At 37.0% G+C, this 16,253-nt stretch overlaps 1 protein-coding gene across 13 annotated transcripts in view; it reads left to right on the top strand.

The window, feature by feature from the left end:
- The first annotated feature begins 13,258 nt into the window (after positions 1–13,258).
- Positions 13,259–16,253, top strand: part of ABI1 (abl interactor 1) — a 100,124-nt gene continuing 97,129 nt past the window's right edge. For 5 of the 13 annotated variants that reach the window (XM_074358040.1, XM_074358039.1, XM_074358046.1 and 2 more), the window contains exon 1: positions 13,261–13,547. In XM_074358040.1, coding sequence (XP_074214141.1) covers positions 13,431–13,547 — 117 coding nt within the window. In that variant the 5' untranslated portion in view covers positions 13,261–13,430. Of the gene's footprint in view, positions 13,548–14,216; positions 14,236–16,253 lie in introns of those variants that run through there. The other 8 variants (XM_074358047.1, XM_074358044.1, XM_074358041.1 and 5 more) reach the window with 5 other exon arrangements.

Below are 16,253 nucleotides of genomic sequence, written 5' to 3'. Positions count from 1 at the left end.
CCAATCTCAGGGTGATTCAAGTAACCATGATACTACTATTGAATATGTCCCCATTGCCAAAGTCAATGATTGGAAAGAAGAGCCAATTCAAATTGGACTTATCATATTTTCTTTTTTAGGAATGTGGATGTGGAACTGAGGAATTTCAAACCTGGGATGGGCTTCTTGAATGGTCAAACTTGGGAGCCAAATTTGCCATGCTCTCCACTATTTGGACAGGGTAGCAAAAGAAAGTTTATTGGGGTTCTTCTTGTTGGGGACCCTTTGTGCTTCCTGTATTTGGATATCTGTTTCCCTCTTTAGGTTTAGGAAGTTTTCAGTCACAATTTCTTCAAATACTTTTTCAATCCCCTTTTCTCTTTCTTCTCCTTCTGGGACCCCTATTATGCATACATTGGCATTCTTTATATTATCCCATAGGTCCCTTATATTGCTTTCACTGGCTTTTTTTTTTTTTTTTTTTAATGGAGGTACTGGGGATTGGACCCAGGACCTCGTGCATGCTAAGCACATGCTCTACCACTGAGCTATACCCTCCCCTTGCTTAGTTTTTACTTGCTTTACTGTCTGTTGATCTGATTGGGTGACTTCTGTCACCCTGTCTTCTAAGTCAATTATTTGTTCCTCTGCATTATCTAGTAGGCTTTTGACTGCCTTTAGCTCAGCTCTCATTTCAGCCATTGACTTTTCTGTTTTTAATTGGCTCCTCTTTATAGTTTCTACTTTCTTTTTTTTTCTTCTTTTTTTTAATTATTCTTTTTTTTTAGGGAGATAATTAGGTTTATTTACTTATTTTAATGAAAATACTGGGGATTGAACCCAGGGCCTTGTGCATGCTAAGAATGTACTTTACTACTGAGCTATACCCACCTCGCATTCCCTTTTTACAGTATTCTGCCTCTCTATTGATAGTCTCTCTTATGGTTACCAGGGAGGAAGGGGGAGGGAAGGTATAAATTGGGAGTTCAAGATCTGCAGATGCTAACTACTATGTATAAAATAGATAAACAGCAAGGTTATACTGCATAGCACAGGAAACCATATTCAATATCTTATAGTAAATTATGGTAAAAAGAATATGAAAACAAATACATGTTGTTCCTATATGACTGAAGTATTGTGCCATACACCAGAAATTGACACAACATTGTAAACTGACTATATTTCAATTTTTCAAAAAAAATTTTAAAAGGATAGCAAAAGAAAACAACAAACAACAACAACAACAAAACTTTTGGCAAAGAATCAAGACACTAAATAGACAAACCAAGATCTTGGTGACCTTCCAAATGATTATTACTAGTACTTGCTTAGGACTGATTGCATTTGTATTTTTGAGTTCTATGAGTAAGCCTCAATTTTCATAATATAATTCTCTTTTTTTCTTTTTTCCTCCCCCACTTTTTTTTCTTTCTTATGCTATCTGGAATTGTTTTCTGTAACTTCCACTAAAGAAACACTAACTTTATATGGATTATCTTTTGTCTTTAGACTTTTAAATGTCATTTTGTTCAACTGCACTAGTCAGGAAAAGATAAATTGCTCTAGATATTTCCAACAGCAAGGGCTTTATAAAACCACTGGAAGGGTTGAAGGGACAAAGTTCAGGGAAGGGCCATTACTAGCACCCAGTCCACCACTAGGTTCAAAGAATGAGACCTTTGTTATTGCCGGCAAGGTCAATTGCTGCCTGCAACATCCTACTGAAGTCCGGAGAGGGAGGTGGAGGAGGATGTGTTGATTCAGCAGCTTCCGAAATTAACAAGTGATTAATTCATTCAAATCGTGCTGGAAATATTTCAGCTTCTGGATTAAAGAAGAAAACCCAACATGAATTTCACTTAAAGGGTATATTTTTTCCCCAAGCTCCCCAGGCACATTTTATTTTTTGCCATTGCTAATTTTCAATTATTTCATGATAACAGCTTGCTCCGCACTAAAATAACACTGACATTCTGTAGTGGCTTGGCTTAATGAGTCCAAGAAAGATCTTTCTGTGTTAAAAGAAACAGGCTTGCCTGAAAACTAGCCTGGGGGTTTGGCCTGCTACAAGTATCATGACTCTGCATAAAAGGACACTCACCATCAACTATAGTAAAATTTGAAGGAAGGTTCACAATTCATTTTATCCTCTGAAATCTTCTTATCTTGTGTGGGTCTTCCTAACTTTTTGGAATGTCCTCTCAACCTTCCTTTCCTTTCTGGGGATTCTGGGCATTCCGGGTGGTATTGTTAATTTGAAAGGAAAGAAGGAGAGGTAATAATTGAAGTCTGTCGAACCCTAGAATGTCACTTAACTCCCTGTAATAGGCTAAACTGTGTCCTTTCCAACATTCATTATGTTGAAGTCCTAACCTAAAGTACCTTAGAATGTGAAAGTATTTGGAGATAGGGCATTTAAAGGGGTAGTTAGGGTTAAGTGAGGTCACAGGGTCCGTCCCTAATCCAATATTACCAGTGTCCTTATCAAAAGATGAGCTTAGGATACACAGAGAGACACTGGGGAAAGGCCAGGTGAGGACAAAATGAGAAGATGGCCACTTCTGAGTCCAGGAGAGAGGCCTCAGGAGAAAACAGACCTACTGACTCCTTGAACTTGGACTTCCAGCTTCTGGAACTGAGAAAATACATTTCTGTTGTTTAAGCCACACAATCTTGGTATTTTGCTATGGAGACCTGAGCAGAGTAGTAGACTCCCCTTACTTTGCTTTTTTCAAATTTAGAGAACCTGATCATGTCACATAGTGTAGTGGAGGGGGGCGTGGGGGTCGGGGGCAAAGCTCTGGTTGCCTGGCTCCTGGTTTCTGGCCAGTATACAACATCACTCCTTTGCATTGTGGTTTGCTGACCACTCCCTATTTCATATCCTGGGATGCAATGCTGTGAATTAGTTTTGCAGAAGCCTGAGGTTCACTAAGTATATGCAGTGTCCCTCCTTGTATGCCAGATAACAAGTCATTATGTACCAGATTTGTCCAAACTACGATTTTGCCTGGCACATCTCTTCATCCCTCTGAAATAGATCTTTGTGATTGTCAGCAATCTGCTATTTCAAAGTGGAATACACGAAATTTCAATTTCTCCCCATGCCCAGGTGCAGAATTTGTAGTTGCAAACTGTTTTTCAGGACCTGATTGATTGGCTTGACTAGACATTCATGAAATGAAATGTACAAGTTCTGGTTTTCAACTTGAGCTGAAGGAATCCACCAAGTTTAATACTGCTATTCTTTATTCTGTTGAGATTTATTTAAAAAAAATGACAGAAAAATACTAAATCAATAAATAGCATGAAAGTACACGTCATGGGAGAGAAGCTGGACTCTCAAAAGTTAGTCCAATGCTCGTAATTTAGTGTCACAATGTGTACCTGTAATTCTTAATGTTAACTCTTAACCATTTAGCCACCTTTACTACTGGGAGAGGCAAGCTAGCTCCTATCATTTTGGGTTGTATGACTTTTCATCATATATCAAAGGCAACAAAAATACATAGATTTTTTTTCCTGTTCTTTATATTTGAAACAAAGGATTTTTCTCCTTCATGTACTTTCTGGGGTCAGCTTCAGTTGGATGTAATTTAGTTACAATAAAACTCACCAACTGTAAGTGTGCAATTCAATGAGATTTGACAAATACAGTCATGTAACCCCTACTGCTGTTATGATGTATTACACTTGCATCACCAATAAAAGTTTATTTGGCGTCACTTCCCCACTTTTCTGGCCTCTGACAAAGTCTGATCTGATTTCTGTCACTGTAGTTTTGCCTTTTCTAAAATTTCATGTAAGTGGAATCATACAGCATGTAGGCTTTTGTGTGTCTCGTTTCACTGAGCATAATGCTTTTGTGGTTCATCCATGTTGTTGCATGTATCAGTTTGTTCCTTTTTAGTGTTCAATAATATTCCGTTATATGGATATATTAGATTTAGTTTATTCACATGGACATATGGTTCTTTTCAGGTTTTGGCTGTTTTGGACATTTGCTCATGTTTTCCTGTGGACATGTGTTTTCATTTTTCTTGGGTAGATACCTGGGAGTCGAATTGTAGGATCATAAGATAAGTGTGTTTTACATTTATAAGAAGCTACGTAACTGTTTTACAAAGTGGCCTTACAATTTTGTGTTCTCACTACTGGTTTATGAGAGTTATATTTGGCCCACATCCTCTATAGCTCTGGTAATATTAATCATTTAAATTTTAGTCATCCTATTGGTTGTGTAGTGGTATCTTATTGTGGTTTAAGTTTTCATTAACTTAATGAGTAATGGCGTTGTGCATTTTTTGTGTGTATTTTTTTGCCATCGTATGTCTTCTTTGGTGAAGTGTCTCTTCAAATCTTGCAGACTTTTAGGTTTTTTTTGGTTGTTCTTTGTTGTTTTTATTTTTTTGGAGGGGGAGGGTAATTAGGTTTCTTTATTTATTTATTTTTACAGGAGGAACTGTGGATTGAATCCAGGACCTCACGCATGCTAAGCACACACTCTACCGCTGAGTGATACCCTCCCCTTAAATGTTTTTATTATTTTCTTAATTTTATTTTTAGGGAGGGAGGTAATTAGGTTCATTTATTTATTATTTTTTAATGGAGGTACCGGGGATTGAACCCAGGACCTCCTGCATGCTAAGCATGAGCTCTACCACTGAGCTATACCTTCCTCCTCAGACTTTTTAAAAAATTGATTTATTTGTCATTCTATTATTGAATTGTAGGAATTCTTTATATATTATGGATATAATTCCTTTATTAAATATTTGTTTTGCAAGTATTTTCTTCCAATCCATGGTTTGTGTTTTCATTTGGTTTTATTATTTATTATTGAGGTATAATTGACACATAACATTATATTAGTTTCAGATGTACAACATAATGATATTTCTATAGATTGCAAAATGATCACAAGTCCAGTTAACATCTGTTACCATATATAGTTACAAAACTTTTGTGTGTGTATAATGAGGACTTTTAAGATCTTCTTCCTTAGCAATTTTCCAATATGCAATATAATAATATTAACTATAGTCACCATGCTGTACTTCCTTTTGCTAATGATGTCTTTTTAGGAGCAAATGTTTTTAATTTATGTGAAATCCAATTTATCATTTTTTATTTCATATTTCATGTTTTTGTATCCTTTTTGGTTTTTGCTTAACCCAAGGCATACTAAGATTTTCTCCCAAATTTTTTCCCCAAATTTTATTGTAGAAATTTTATAGTTTGATCTCTTTCACTTAGGTCTTTGACTCATTTCAATGAGGCACAAGTTTTTGAATCTCAAATTAAAATATCTTTTAGAAGAGAGTTTGCATCCCTCATCCCTGCACAAATAAAGAACATTAACTTGTTCACACAATTTGTCTCTACCTCCTTCCTCCCAATCAATTAAACTGAAGGAGATACAGATAGAATTGATATTTATTATTCAACCTGGTCACTCTGGGAAGTGTGGAAATTTCTTCCTTTTTGTCATTGCAATTTGTGTTATGTCCTCTCTTTCATAGCTAATGTTGAACATTTGTAGTTTTTTTCTTAATTTGATTGTTCAAATATTTTATATCTACTTTTTGCTTGCTTCTTTGGTCTCTGATAGGAATGTGTTAAAATCTATCATTTATGAAGAAAATTAAATAAAAATTTAAAAATAAAGTAAAAAGAAACCTTCCATTTATGGTTGTTGATAATTGCAAGTTTTCGTTATAAAGATTTTGCTTTATATTTCTAAAGGCTGTGCTGTTGGCTGCTACAAAGTCATAATTATTTATCTTCTTGATGCATTATTCCTTTTACTATTATCATCCATGTCTTCTTTTATCCTGTGTAATGTTTTTTGGGCTTGGTTGTAATTACTTTGACATATTTCCATAATGGTTTTCTTTAGGTTAATATTTGCCTGATAAATATTTTTCTATCCCTTTATTTCAATATGGCTTTTATAGGTGTCTCTTCAAAGCTATGTGTAGGTCGACTTTTTTTCTCTTAAAATACCATAGGAAAAATCCCAGATATTTAATTTTTTTAACTTGAAAAAATTTGTTGTTTTGTTAAGCCTTAGGAATCAAATTCCCCCATGCAGTTGATTTTCATTGTTTCTTTTATTTGTTATTTTCCATCCACATTTAAAAATTTTTTTTAATTGAAAGTTAAAGGGTTAAATTGAAGGTTTTTTAGGGGTGGTAAACTCCTCTATGTCTGAACCATATCATCCTTGGACTGACAGTTGGATTTAAATTCGAGATTGAGAGTTATTTTCCCTCAACATTCTCAGGATGTAACTCCTTTATCTCCTGCATCCATTAGTGTTGATAAGAGCTCTACTAATTGTCATTCTTTTGTAGAAAAATCTGTCTGTTCTCTCTGGTTAGTCTTTAAGCTTTTTCATTTTATCTTTGATATTCTAATAACCAATTATTTATATTAATCCAATTCAGACTTCTACAGTGAACTATATTTAACTTTACATTTAGATGTTTTCATCTTCCACACTAGGTAAAGAATCACTGAATCATTTCATTTCAGGATTTGATAGACTTTTTTATATTGTTTTTTGACTTCTATCACAGAGGAGAAGGTTGGCTTGCTATTTTTTCTGTTGATAGTAGCCTGCTTTTTCTATAGAAGATTCCTTTATTTTTTATCTTTAAAATTCAATCAGTTTGCCAAGATGTATATGTTTTGTTCTTGATATTCTGTGTTGATTCTTCCTTTTTATAGGTGAGATTTTATAAAAAATTTTTTATTTATTCATTTTTAAATTGAGGTATAATATACACACAGTAAATTGTGTAAAGCACACTACTTATTTTACTTTATTGTGTTTTTTTATTTGTTTGTTTTGGGGGCAGATAATTAGGTTTGTTTATTTATTTATGTATTTATTTAATGGAGGTACTGGGGATTGATCCCAGATCCTCATGCGTGCTAAACCTGTACTCTACCACTAAGCTATACCCTCCCCACAAAGCACACTACTTTTAAGATTACAGTTTGATGATTTTTATTAACATATGCACCCTTGTAACTACCGACCAGTTAAAGATACAGGCTATTCCTGGTGCCCCAGATTTCCTCATGTTCCTTTTCATTCTATCCCTTATGACCATTAACTAATTCTGAATTTTGTCATTACGGATTACTTTAGCCTGTTTTTGAATTTCGTAGAAATGAAACCATATAGGATGTACTATGTTATGTCTGGTTAATTTCACTCGATAAAACATCTTTCCTCCCTGAGAGTGCATCTAGCAATGCATTCATCCATGTTGTTGCATTTATCGGTAGTTTGTTTCTTTTATTGAAGTGTAGTTTTCCATTGTGTGAATATACCACTATTTATTTATCCTTTCTCTTGATAGTAGGCTTATGGTTTGTTTCCATTTTGGGGCTACTATGAATAAAGATGCTATGAGCATTCTTGTATATATCCTTTTGTGGACATATATATTTATTTTTCTTGAATAAACACCTAGGAGTGAATTGCTGGATCTTAAGGAGGTGTATATTTAGCTTTAACAGGTGCTGCCAAACAGTTTTCCAACGTGATTGTTCCCTTTTACACTTGTGTATTCAGATATATACCCTTGTGTGTGTGTGTGCATGCTAAATGTAATAATATATTGTGCCAACGCTGGGTACTGTTGGAGGGGTGTCTGGCTTCTTTCACTTACAAAGTGCATTTGAGATTCACCCATGACTCTGTGTGTGTATACTTTGTTCATTAAATGTTACTGATGAGTAGCAGTCTGTTACTTGGATGTACCAGTTTGTTTATCTGGTAACTGCTTGAAGGACATCTGAGTTGTTCCCAGCTTTTAGTGATTATGAATAAAGCTACTATAAACATTCACATGGTGGTTTTAGTGTGAACATAAGTTTTTGTTTCTTTGGGGTAAATATCTGGGAGTAGGATTGCTAGGCTGTTTATTAGGTATATGTTTGGCTTTATAAGAAACTGCTAAACTGTTTTCCAAAGTGGCTGTGTGCATTTTGCAGCCAGTGACATATGAGAGTCCAGTCACTCTTGCTTGCGTGCTTGCTTGCTTTGTTTCTTTCTTTCTTCGTTTCTTTCTTTCTTTCTTTCATTTTTATTGAAGTATCATCAGTTTATAGTGACTCTACATTCTTAATATTGCTATGTCAGGATTTTTTATTTCAGCCATTCTATTGGATGTATAGCATAGTCTTTAAATTTCATACTACATCCTGGTAGAGCATAGTTATCTTACTATGGTTTTAAGTTGCATTCCCTTGGTGAATAATGAGTTGAGTAACTTTTCATATATTTATTGGCTTTTCTGGAGGGCAATTGTTTTCTTTTGTCATTTTTAAAAAATTGGATCGTCTTTTGTTTGTTGACTTGAAGGAGTTTTTTTTTGTTTTTTTGTTTTTTAATATATTTCAGATACAAGTCCTCTGTCTAATGCATGTGTTGTGGCTTATCTTTTCAGTTTCTTAATAGTGTCTTTTCATGAACAAAGCATTTTAATTTTAATGATGCCTACAGTAGGCTGACTAATGGCCCCTCAAAGATGACAACATCCTAATCCCTGCAAACTGTGCGTTTATTACCTTACATGGCCAAAGGGAATTTTCAGATGTAATCAAGTTAAGAATCTTTAGATGGGAAGGTTATTTTGGATTATCTAGGTGGGACATATGTAGTCACACGGTCCTTACAAGAGGGAGGGATGATGGTCAGAGTCAAAGAGAAGGAGCTGTGATAACAGAAGCAGAGTCAGAGAGAGATCTGAAGATGCTCTGCTGCTGACTTGAAGATGGAAAAAGTGGTCACAGCCAGGGAATGCAGGTAGGTTCCAGGAGCTGGAGAAGGCAAGGTCATGTGTTCTCCTTTAGACTCTCCCAAAGGAACAAAGCCTTTCTGATGCCTTAATTTTAGACAACTGAGACCCCTGATCTCCAGAGCTTTAAGATAATAAATTCGTGTTAAGTCACTACATTTGTTGTAATTTGCTGCAGCTGCAACAGGAAATGAATACGATGGCTTAACTTTTCATTTTATTAAAAAGCAGTTTATCATCTTTTTTCTTCTTTTGTTAGTGCTTATTGTATTCTGGTTAAGAAACCTTTGCCTATGTTTTCTTGAAGAGGCTTTATTGCTTTACCTTTTACATTTGGAACCGTGATACATCCTGAATAAATCTTGGAAGGTGGTGTGATGTAGTTCCAATGTTCATTTGAATAAACAAAACAAATGTCTACTGGCTCCAGCACGTTGATTGGGAAAAAAAGAATCCTTTCCTCCATTGAATTCCATTGGCACTTCTGTCATAAATTAAGTTTCTGCATATATTTGTGCCTGTTCCAAAGAACTATTTGTATGTTCTTCACCAAGTCCACATTGTCTTAATTTCTGCAGCTGTTTAGTAAATCTTGAAATTTGGTAGTATATGTCCTCTAATTTCATTCTTCTGTTGTATTGGTTATACTAAAGCCTTTACATTTCCAGATAAGTCTAGAATCACCTTGTCAATTTTAACAAAAAATCTGTTAGGATTTTGGTTAGGATTATACAAGGTAAGCTGTTTTGATATGGAAATTCAGGTCCTTTAGTTCAGTTAAATTTTATTCTATTAAATCTTTGAATACATTTTTTTCTGGTCTGTTAATAACTGTAATTTAAAAAAAAATTTATGACAATATGAACTTATGATAATAACAACAAATTTATGATACTTTGACATAAATTTATGATAATAACAAATATGACTTAATACAGAGTCATATGTGTTTAATTTAGTGGAAAGGAAAAATGACTTTCAAAGTATGGGTCATGATTCAGTAGTGGATCATGAAATCAATTGAATAGTCATTACCAGCATTAAATAAGTTGAAATAGAATAAGAGGTATCAGAGTACCATATTTAGTTTTGTGAAACTTTTATACCAGCAGGTATATACATATTTGTGTCCTAGGTCATGTTGTTATTATTTCTTATTTTGAGTTGAGTTAAAAAATATTGAAAGCCAATGGCTACAGTATGGTGCTATGTTTTATGGTTTTATGCCCACAAATCCTATTTAATTTTAAGTAAGGAAATATTGCCTTATGGACTATAATTATAAGGGAAACTAATTTTTTTTTTAGTAAAAATACAAAGGATAGCATGTTCAACTCAATCACCTTACAGGTATAAGGGATAACTTCATTGAATGGACTTTATATGAACCATAAATATTTTAACAGATAGTTTTAACTAGATAATAGAAAGACCTCTGATTTAGAAGTTGGAGAACTTGACTACTATTTTCAGTGCTGTTAGCTAAATCTCTTAACCTGCCTAAGGTTAAATTTCCTTATTTGGTAAAGATAGGATAGAATCTGTGGAAAACAGTATGGAGATTCATCCAAAGACTAGGAATAGACTTACCATATGACCCAGTAATCCCACTCCTGGGCATATATTCAGAAGGAACCCTAATTAAAAAAGACACCAGCACCCCAGTGTTCATAGCAGCACTATTTACAATAGCCAAGTCATGGAAACATCCTAAGTGTTCATCAACAGATGGCTGGATAAAGAAATTGTAGTATATTTATACAATGGAATACTATGCAGCCATAAAATGACAACATAATGCCATTTGCAGCAACGTGGATGTCCCTGGAGAATATCATTCTAGGTGAAGTAAGCCAGAAAGAGAAAGAAAAATACCATATGATATCACTCATATGTGGAATCTAAAAAAAAAAAAAGAACATAAATATAAAACAGAAACAGACTCATAGACATAGACTACAAACTTGTGGTTGCCAAGGGGGAGGGGGAGGGATAGACTGGGAGTTCAAAATTTGTAGATACTGACAGGCATATGTAGAATAGATAAACAAGTTTATACTGTATAGCACAGGGAGATATATACAAGATCTTGTGGTAGCTCATGGTGAAAAAGAATGTGAAAATGAATATATGTATATTCATGTATGACTGAAAAATTCTGCTGTACACCAGAAATTGACACAACATTGTAAACTGACTATAACTCAATAAAATTAAAAAAGAAAAGAAAAAAAATAGGAAATAATCTTTAGGTCATTTATCTCTCAGAGTGTAAGCATTAAAGAAATCTGATAGGATTTGGAAAACAGTAAAGCAGCATCACCTGCCGAATCCCCCCTCAATGTTGTTGAAATGTATCAGTATATGGATATTAACAAGTTTAGTGATTTCCGTAGTTAAATCTGTCTCATGTAGAGACCAAATTCAAGAATACATCAGTACCTCCTCCAAAAATGAATAAATAAGTAAACCTAACTACCTTCCTCCCCCCCAGAAAAATTTAAAAATAGAATACGTCAAATACATCAAATTCAAAAGCTTGGATTAAATGATAATTTGGATTAATGATAAGTATTAAAGGCTATTATGTCTGTTTCAGATTGTTACAGCGAGTGTGTCATTTATTGATTTACAGACCTTAGAATCCTTGATTGGGAATCTGGTGTCTGAAGGTAGTTATCTCTTTCAGGTAGGAGTGATAAATTGTTCCTTGTAGAGGCTGAACATTTTATGTCCCTATTGAAGGCAATATCCAATAAATATTACTGATGGGTCAATTTTTAAACACTTGATTGAGTCATGTTATTATTATTCTAGTTATTGTGAGTCTAAATGACTTTATGGAGAGATGAAAATATGGACTTTTAAATGATCTTTAAATTAGTTTCCTTTTCAGTCTTTGGGCAACATTTTTCATAGTCATTATATCAAAAGCATTTAATGTTCCTCTTGGAACTAAAAATTTGAAATATAGGGTCTTTTAGACTATTCCAAAGCAGTTGATTTAAAAAATTTTTTTGAAGGGGAGGTATTTGGGTTCATTTTTTAAATGGAAGTATTGGGGATTAAACCCAGGACCTCATGCATGCTAAGCATGTGCTCTACCACTGAGCTACACCCTCCCCACCAAAGCAGTTGACTTTACACTAGGTAGAGAAACAACTTGTACATAACTTCAAAAGTGTAGGGAGACATGCAAAGAAGAGTCAACGAATAAGAGATTAGGACACAAAAGCACTAAAGATTGTGTGTTAATTTTTATTTTTTATTTTTAAAAATTAAAACAATTTTAACTGAAGTATAGTTGATTTACAATCTTAGTTTTTGTCACTAAGCAAAGGGCTCATGGCTCAGAGAGCCAAACTCTATCAGCGGGAGTTTGCAGCAAAATAAGGATTCATTGTAGGGCGCCAAACAAGGGAGTGGGAGACAAGCCTTAGATCCACCCCAGCTTGGTCTTTGAGTTACAGGTGTTTTAAAGGGGAGGAACAAATAAACTGGGATTAAGCATCACATTGTGACATGGTTTAGGGAATCAGAATGTCTCCTGTTTTTGATTCCCTGGCCAGGTGGTCCATGGCTTGCGGGCCTGTGAGCTCACCTTGCCCTGGAGAGTTTGTACCTTAATGATGATATCCGTAACAGCAATTTCGTATGTTAACATGGTATTAACAGCAGTAACTTTAGTCACCTGAGGGTGATTGATTAGTGTTCATTTAGCACAGGATTGAGAAGGGGGTGGGGGAGAAAGAAATGGAATGAAGTTTTGGATAAGAGATTAATCATAAACTCAATAAAGGACCTGGGTTTTAAAAGGACTCCATTTCAGTTTCAGGTGTACAACATAGTGATTCAATATTTTTTATAGATTATAGATGTGTTTTAAAATTGTGGGTTTTTAAGGGTACAGAGCATCCTTACTCAACTTGTACATTGCTTGGTATAGAGCTCTCAGTAACAAGTGTTAGCTCACTTTTAAGTGAACCGAGGGCGGTAGAAGTTTAAGAGTAAAGCCTGAGTTGCTTATCTCTAAGAAGACAGAGGAAGTTAAGAGTTGGAGGTTTCTATGTTGTAGTCCTTTTTAATCCTTATCAAACTATCTCTGATTCACGGGCGTTTCCTAGTTAACCAAGTTCTACCAAGCTTCACAGCCTTCTCGGGAATAGGATTTATTCTCTAGACTCACCCTGTGGCGCCATCTCTCGGAGCTGTCAAGGAACTCGGGACTTAAACCACCACCCTCCTTCCGACTCCTTTAATTACACCCGTTCCCATTCTTTTGCGAAGGCTCCCTGGACGCATGCGCCTTTCATGGGGCCGCTAAGCCTGTGAGAAACTACAATTCACAGAAGGCCACGCCAAAGGGGAAAAAAAAAAAAAATCCCATGATCGCGGGAAGGGGGGAGGGAAAGTCGGCAAGGCTCGCGAGAGAAGGAGGGTAAGGCGGCTGCGCGAAGTGGGTGGAGGCGAGTGGAGAGAGCGAGGAGGAAGAAGAGGAGGTGCCGTCCCACAATACCAGGCGGGAGGGCGGGCAGGCGGTTTGTATCCGGGCTGTGAGGTGCTCGGAGCCTCCGCGGACCTTGCTGCCTCCGTCTCTTTAACGCGAGAGGAAGCGATGCGGAGGGGTGGAAAATGGCAGAGCTGCAGATGTTACTAGAGGAGGAGATCCCGTCTGGCAAGAGGGCGCTGATAGAGAGTTACCAGAACCTGACCCGGGTGGCGGACTACTGTGAAAACAACTACATACAGGTGAGGGGCGCGCGCGCGCCGGCCGGCCGGCCGGGCCGAGGACCCGCCGCCGGCCGCCCGAGTACCAGCCCGCCGGGCGGGGTGGGGACCTGCTCGAACCTCAGCGGCAGCCCCAACCCCAACCCCAACCCCAGCCCCAACCCCAATCACAGCCCCAACCCCAGCCGGGGAGAGAGCAAGTGGCTGGGCTCCGGGAGTAGGGCTGCGATACAGGAAGTGGCTGTGGTGGTTCAAACCCTAGAAACCGAGAGAGAAAATAGGCGAGGGGGCCCGGAGCCCGCGGCCGCCGCAGCCCGGCGCCCCCCTGCCGTCCGCCTCCCCGCGGGCTCGGCCCCGGCCCTCCGACTGCCCTCCACTCACCGGGCTTCCGTCCTGGAGCCCCCGCGGCCGCCGCGCCGCCACCCGGCCGGCCGAGGGGTCTCGGACCCGGAGAGCCAGGGGGAGAGCCAGGTCGAGGCTCAGGGAGGAGCGGCAGGAGGGAGAGGAAAAGCGGGGTGTGTGTCAGGGGAGGGTGGGGTGGGGGTGATTATGTCAGTTCAGCCCAGAGGGTGTGTCTTTTATTTATTTATTTTTTAAAAAATTGGTCATGAGTCACATTACACAGACCTCCCCGAGGAGAGGAGGAAGCGGGTGGGGAGCGAGGGATGCCGTCGAAGAGAAGTTAATCTCAAAATGCCTTTAATTGAAGGTTTGTAAATCTGCCTGCCTGTCCGTTTTCAAGTCGGGTTTTTCCCCCTTCTCATCATTTTCAGTTCCGCCCCACCGTGATATATTCTAGAGGCTGTTAGGGCGATCGTTAGTATAAAACACAGATTATTCTTAACTACTTGGAAAAATGGCTTAAATACTCTCTCTTCCCCAAAAGTTCTTGAACTGCTGGCTTCCTAAGTAACTTAAAATAGAATGGTGTAATCGCCGGTTGCTTGCCTTTTTTTTTTTTTTTTTTTTTGAGGTTTCTCTCCAACCTAAGTACATGGATAGAATGAATCCCAGTAAATTACGGAACAGATTTAGCTTAGCTAAGAACCGTAACGTAAAATGTTACTGTAGATTTATTAGAAACTTCTTGGGACCTTATCTTGACAGATTGTTGGTTGTTTGCTTTTATATTAATGATTAAAAGTGAATTATGTTGTGATAGTTTGGTTTGTAGATCTGTAACAGCGTAAACGAACAGTTTGCAGTAGAAGCAAATAAAAGTAGCAGAGTCCTTTGTATCAGTGTAATGGCACCAGAAATTCGCTTGTTAATGGTAAGACATGACCAAAATGTGCTTTGAAAGGTTAGGGTTATTGCAACTCAAAACTCAAATATTTATAGAAATGCATCCCATGTGATTATCATTTTTAAGAACCAGTCGTTTCTGTTTTGGCAAATACTTTTCCTCTATTTTTAGAAGGAGATAACTGCAGAATATTTTGAATATTTCTCAATTTCCATATTAGTAACATTGTATCTTCAGTAGCACTACTAGGAATTTATCTCAAATTTTTTCAAGCTTTTAGTTTAGGAATTCCACTGATAAACTTGTTGAATGCCTGCCGTGTCTACTGTATTACTTGATTTTTTGCAAACTTTATATTTAGCTCTTTAAAAATGCTCTAAAATCTAGTAGAATTGTGGATATAGTTTTCAGATAGAAAAGTTACCTTGTAGTTTATCGATATTAAAAAGTATACAAATTTTATTCAACTTCATTTGAAAAGCCTTAAAATTGAGGTGAATCTCAATTTGCTGAAGGTTTTTAAAGATTTTGAAAATCAGAGGGAGAGCACAGGAAGGTCATTTTTTAGTAGAAGTCAGCGGATGAGTACTTCAAAACGGGTGGCTTCTTTTTGTTTTGCGTGTTGGGAAATCTGACAAGTATATGGTGTGGTAACTGCTACGCGTTGGCAAATGCAAACGTGTTTTAACCTGTCTGTTGACTATTTCTTTTTCAGATAGTTGTGGGCTGTAAAGTTTTGTTTTTTTTTTCCTTCCTCTGACCTCTTTTATTTTCCCCTCTTGGCACCATCATGTAACTTTGAAGCACTTTTTAAGTTCATTATATCCCTAATTAAATAAATCATGCTATTTCTCATGTAGTCCTGTAACCATGGTGCCCCAAGTTTTTTTTTTTTTTTGATGGTCCTAAACTTGACACCAGTGAGATATTCAGGTCTTACTGGGGGTGGAGGGGAAAGATGAAATTCACACACGGCAGTGTATATCTTAGTAGCTTTTAAACTGTGGGCTGCATGAAGCCGGCCGCTAGCTGCCTTCCCAAGAGACTTGGACAGAGTCAGGCTCATATAGGCTCAGAAGATGATGAGGACTTTGTAGAAGTTGATGTAGTGTTAGCTGACTTCGTGATGTGCTGTGGTGCTGTGAAGAGGGAACAAACAGTATCAGAAATACCCATTTTGAGATCTCTCTCTCTCCCTTCTGTGATCAGATGGGTAATAGCCAACACCCTGTGTAAACATACCTTCTGTTGGGGAAAGCATATATGGTTGTGTTTTGAGAATTTTTTATACCCAAGGTGAGTTAAATTATTGCCTGAGTGTTTTAATCTTGAGAATTCTTTTCATTTTGTTCCTTTCCTACAATTCGGAGCGACAGTTCAGGTAAGGAGTTTAGCCGGCAGGTTCTTTTGGCTGTGGTGCCATTGAGTTCTTGAGCACTTTATTAGCTCTTTTGGTCCTGTTGACTTTCATTATTAAATTG

Source organism: Camelus bactrianus, chromosome 35, assembly GCF_048773025.1.
Source record: "Camelus bactrianus isolate YW-2024 breed Bactrian camel chromosome 35, ASM4877302v1, whole genome shotgun sequence".
In the NCBI taxonomy this organism is placed as follows: domain Eukaryota; kingdom Metazoa; phylum Chordata; class Mammalia; order Artiodactyla; family Camelidae; genus Camelus; species Camelus bactrianus.
This window is presented reverse-complemented; position numbering and strand designations above follow the sequence as displayed.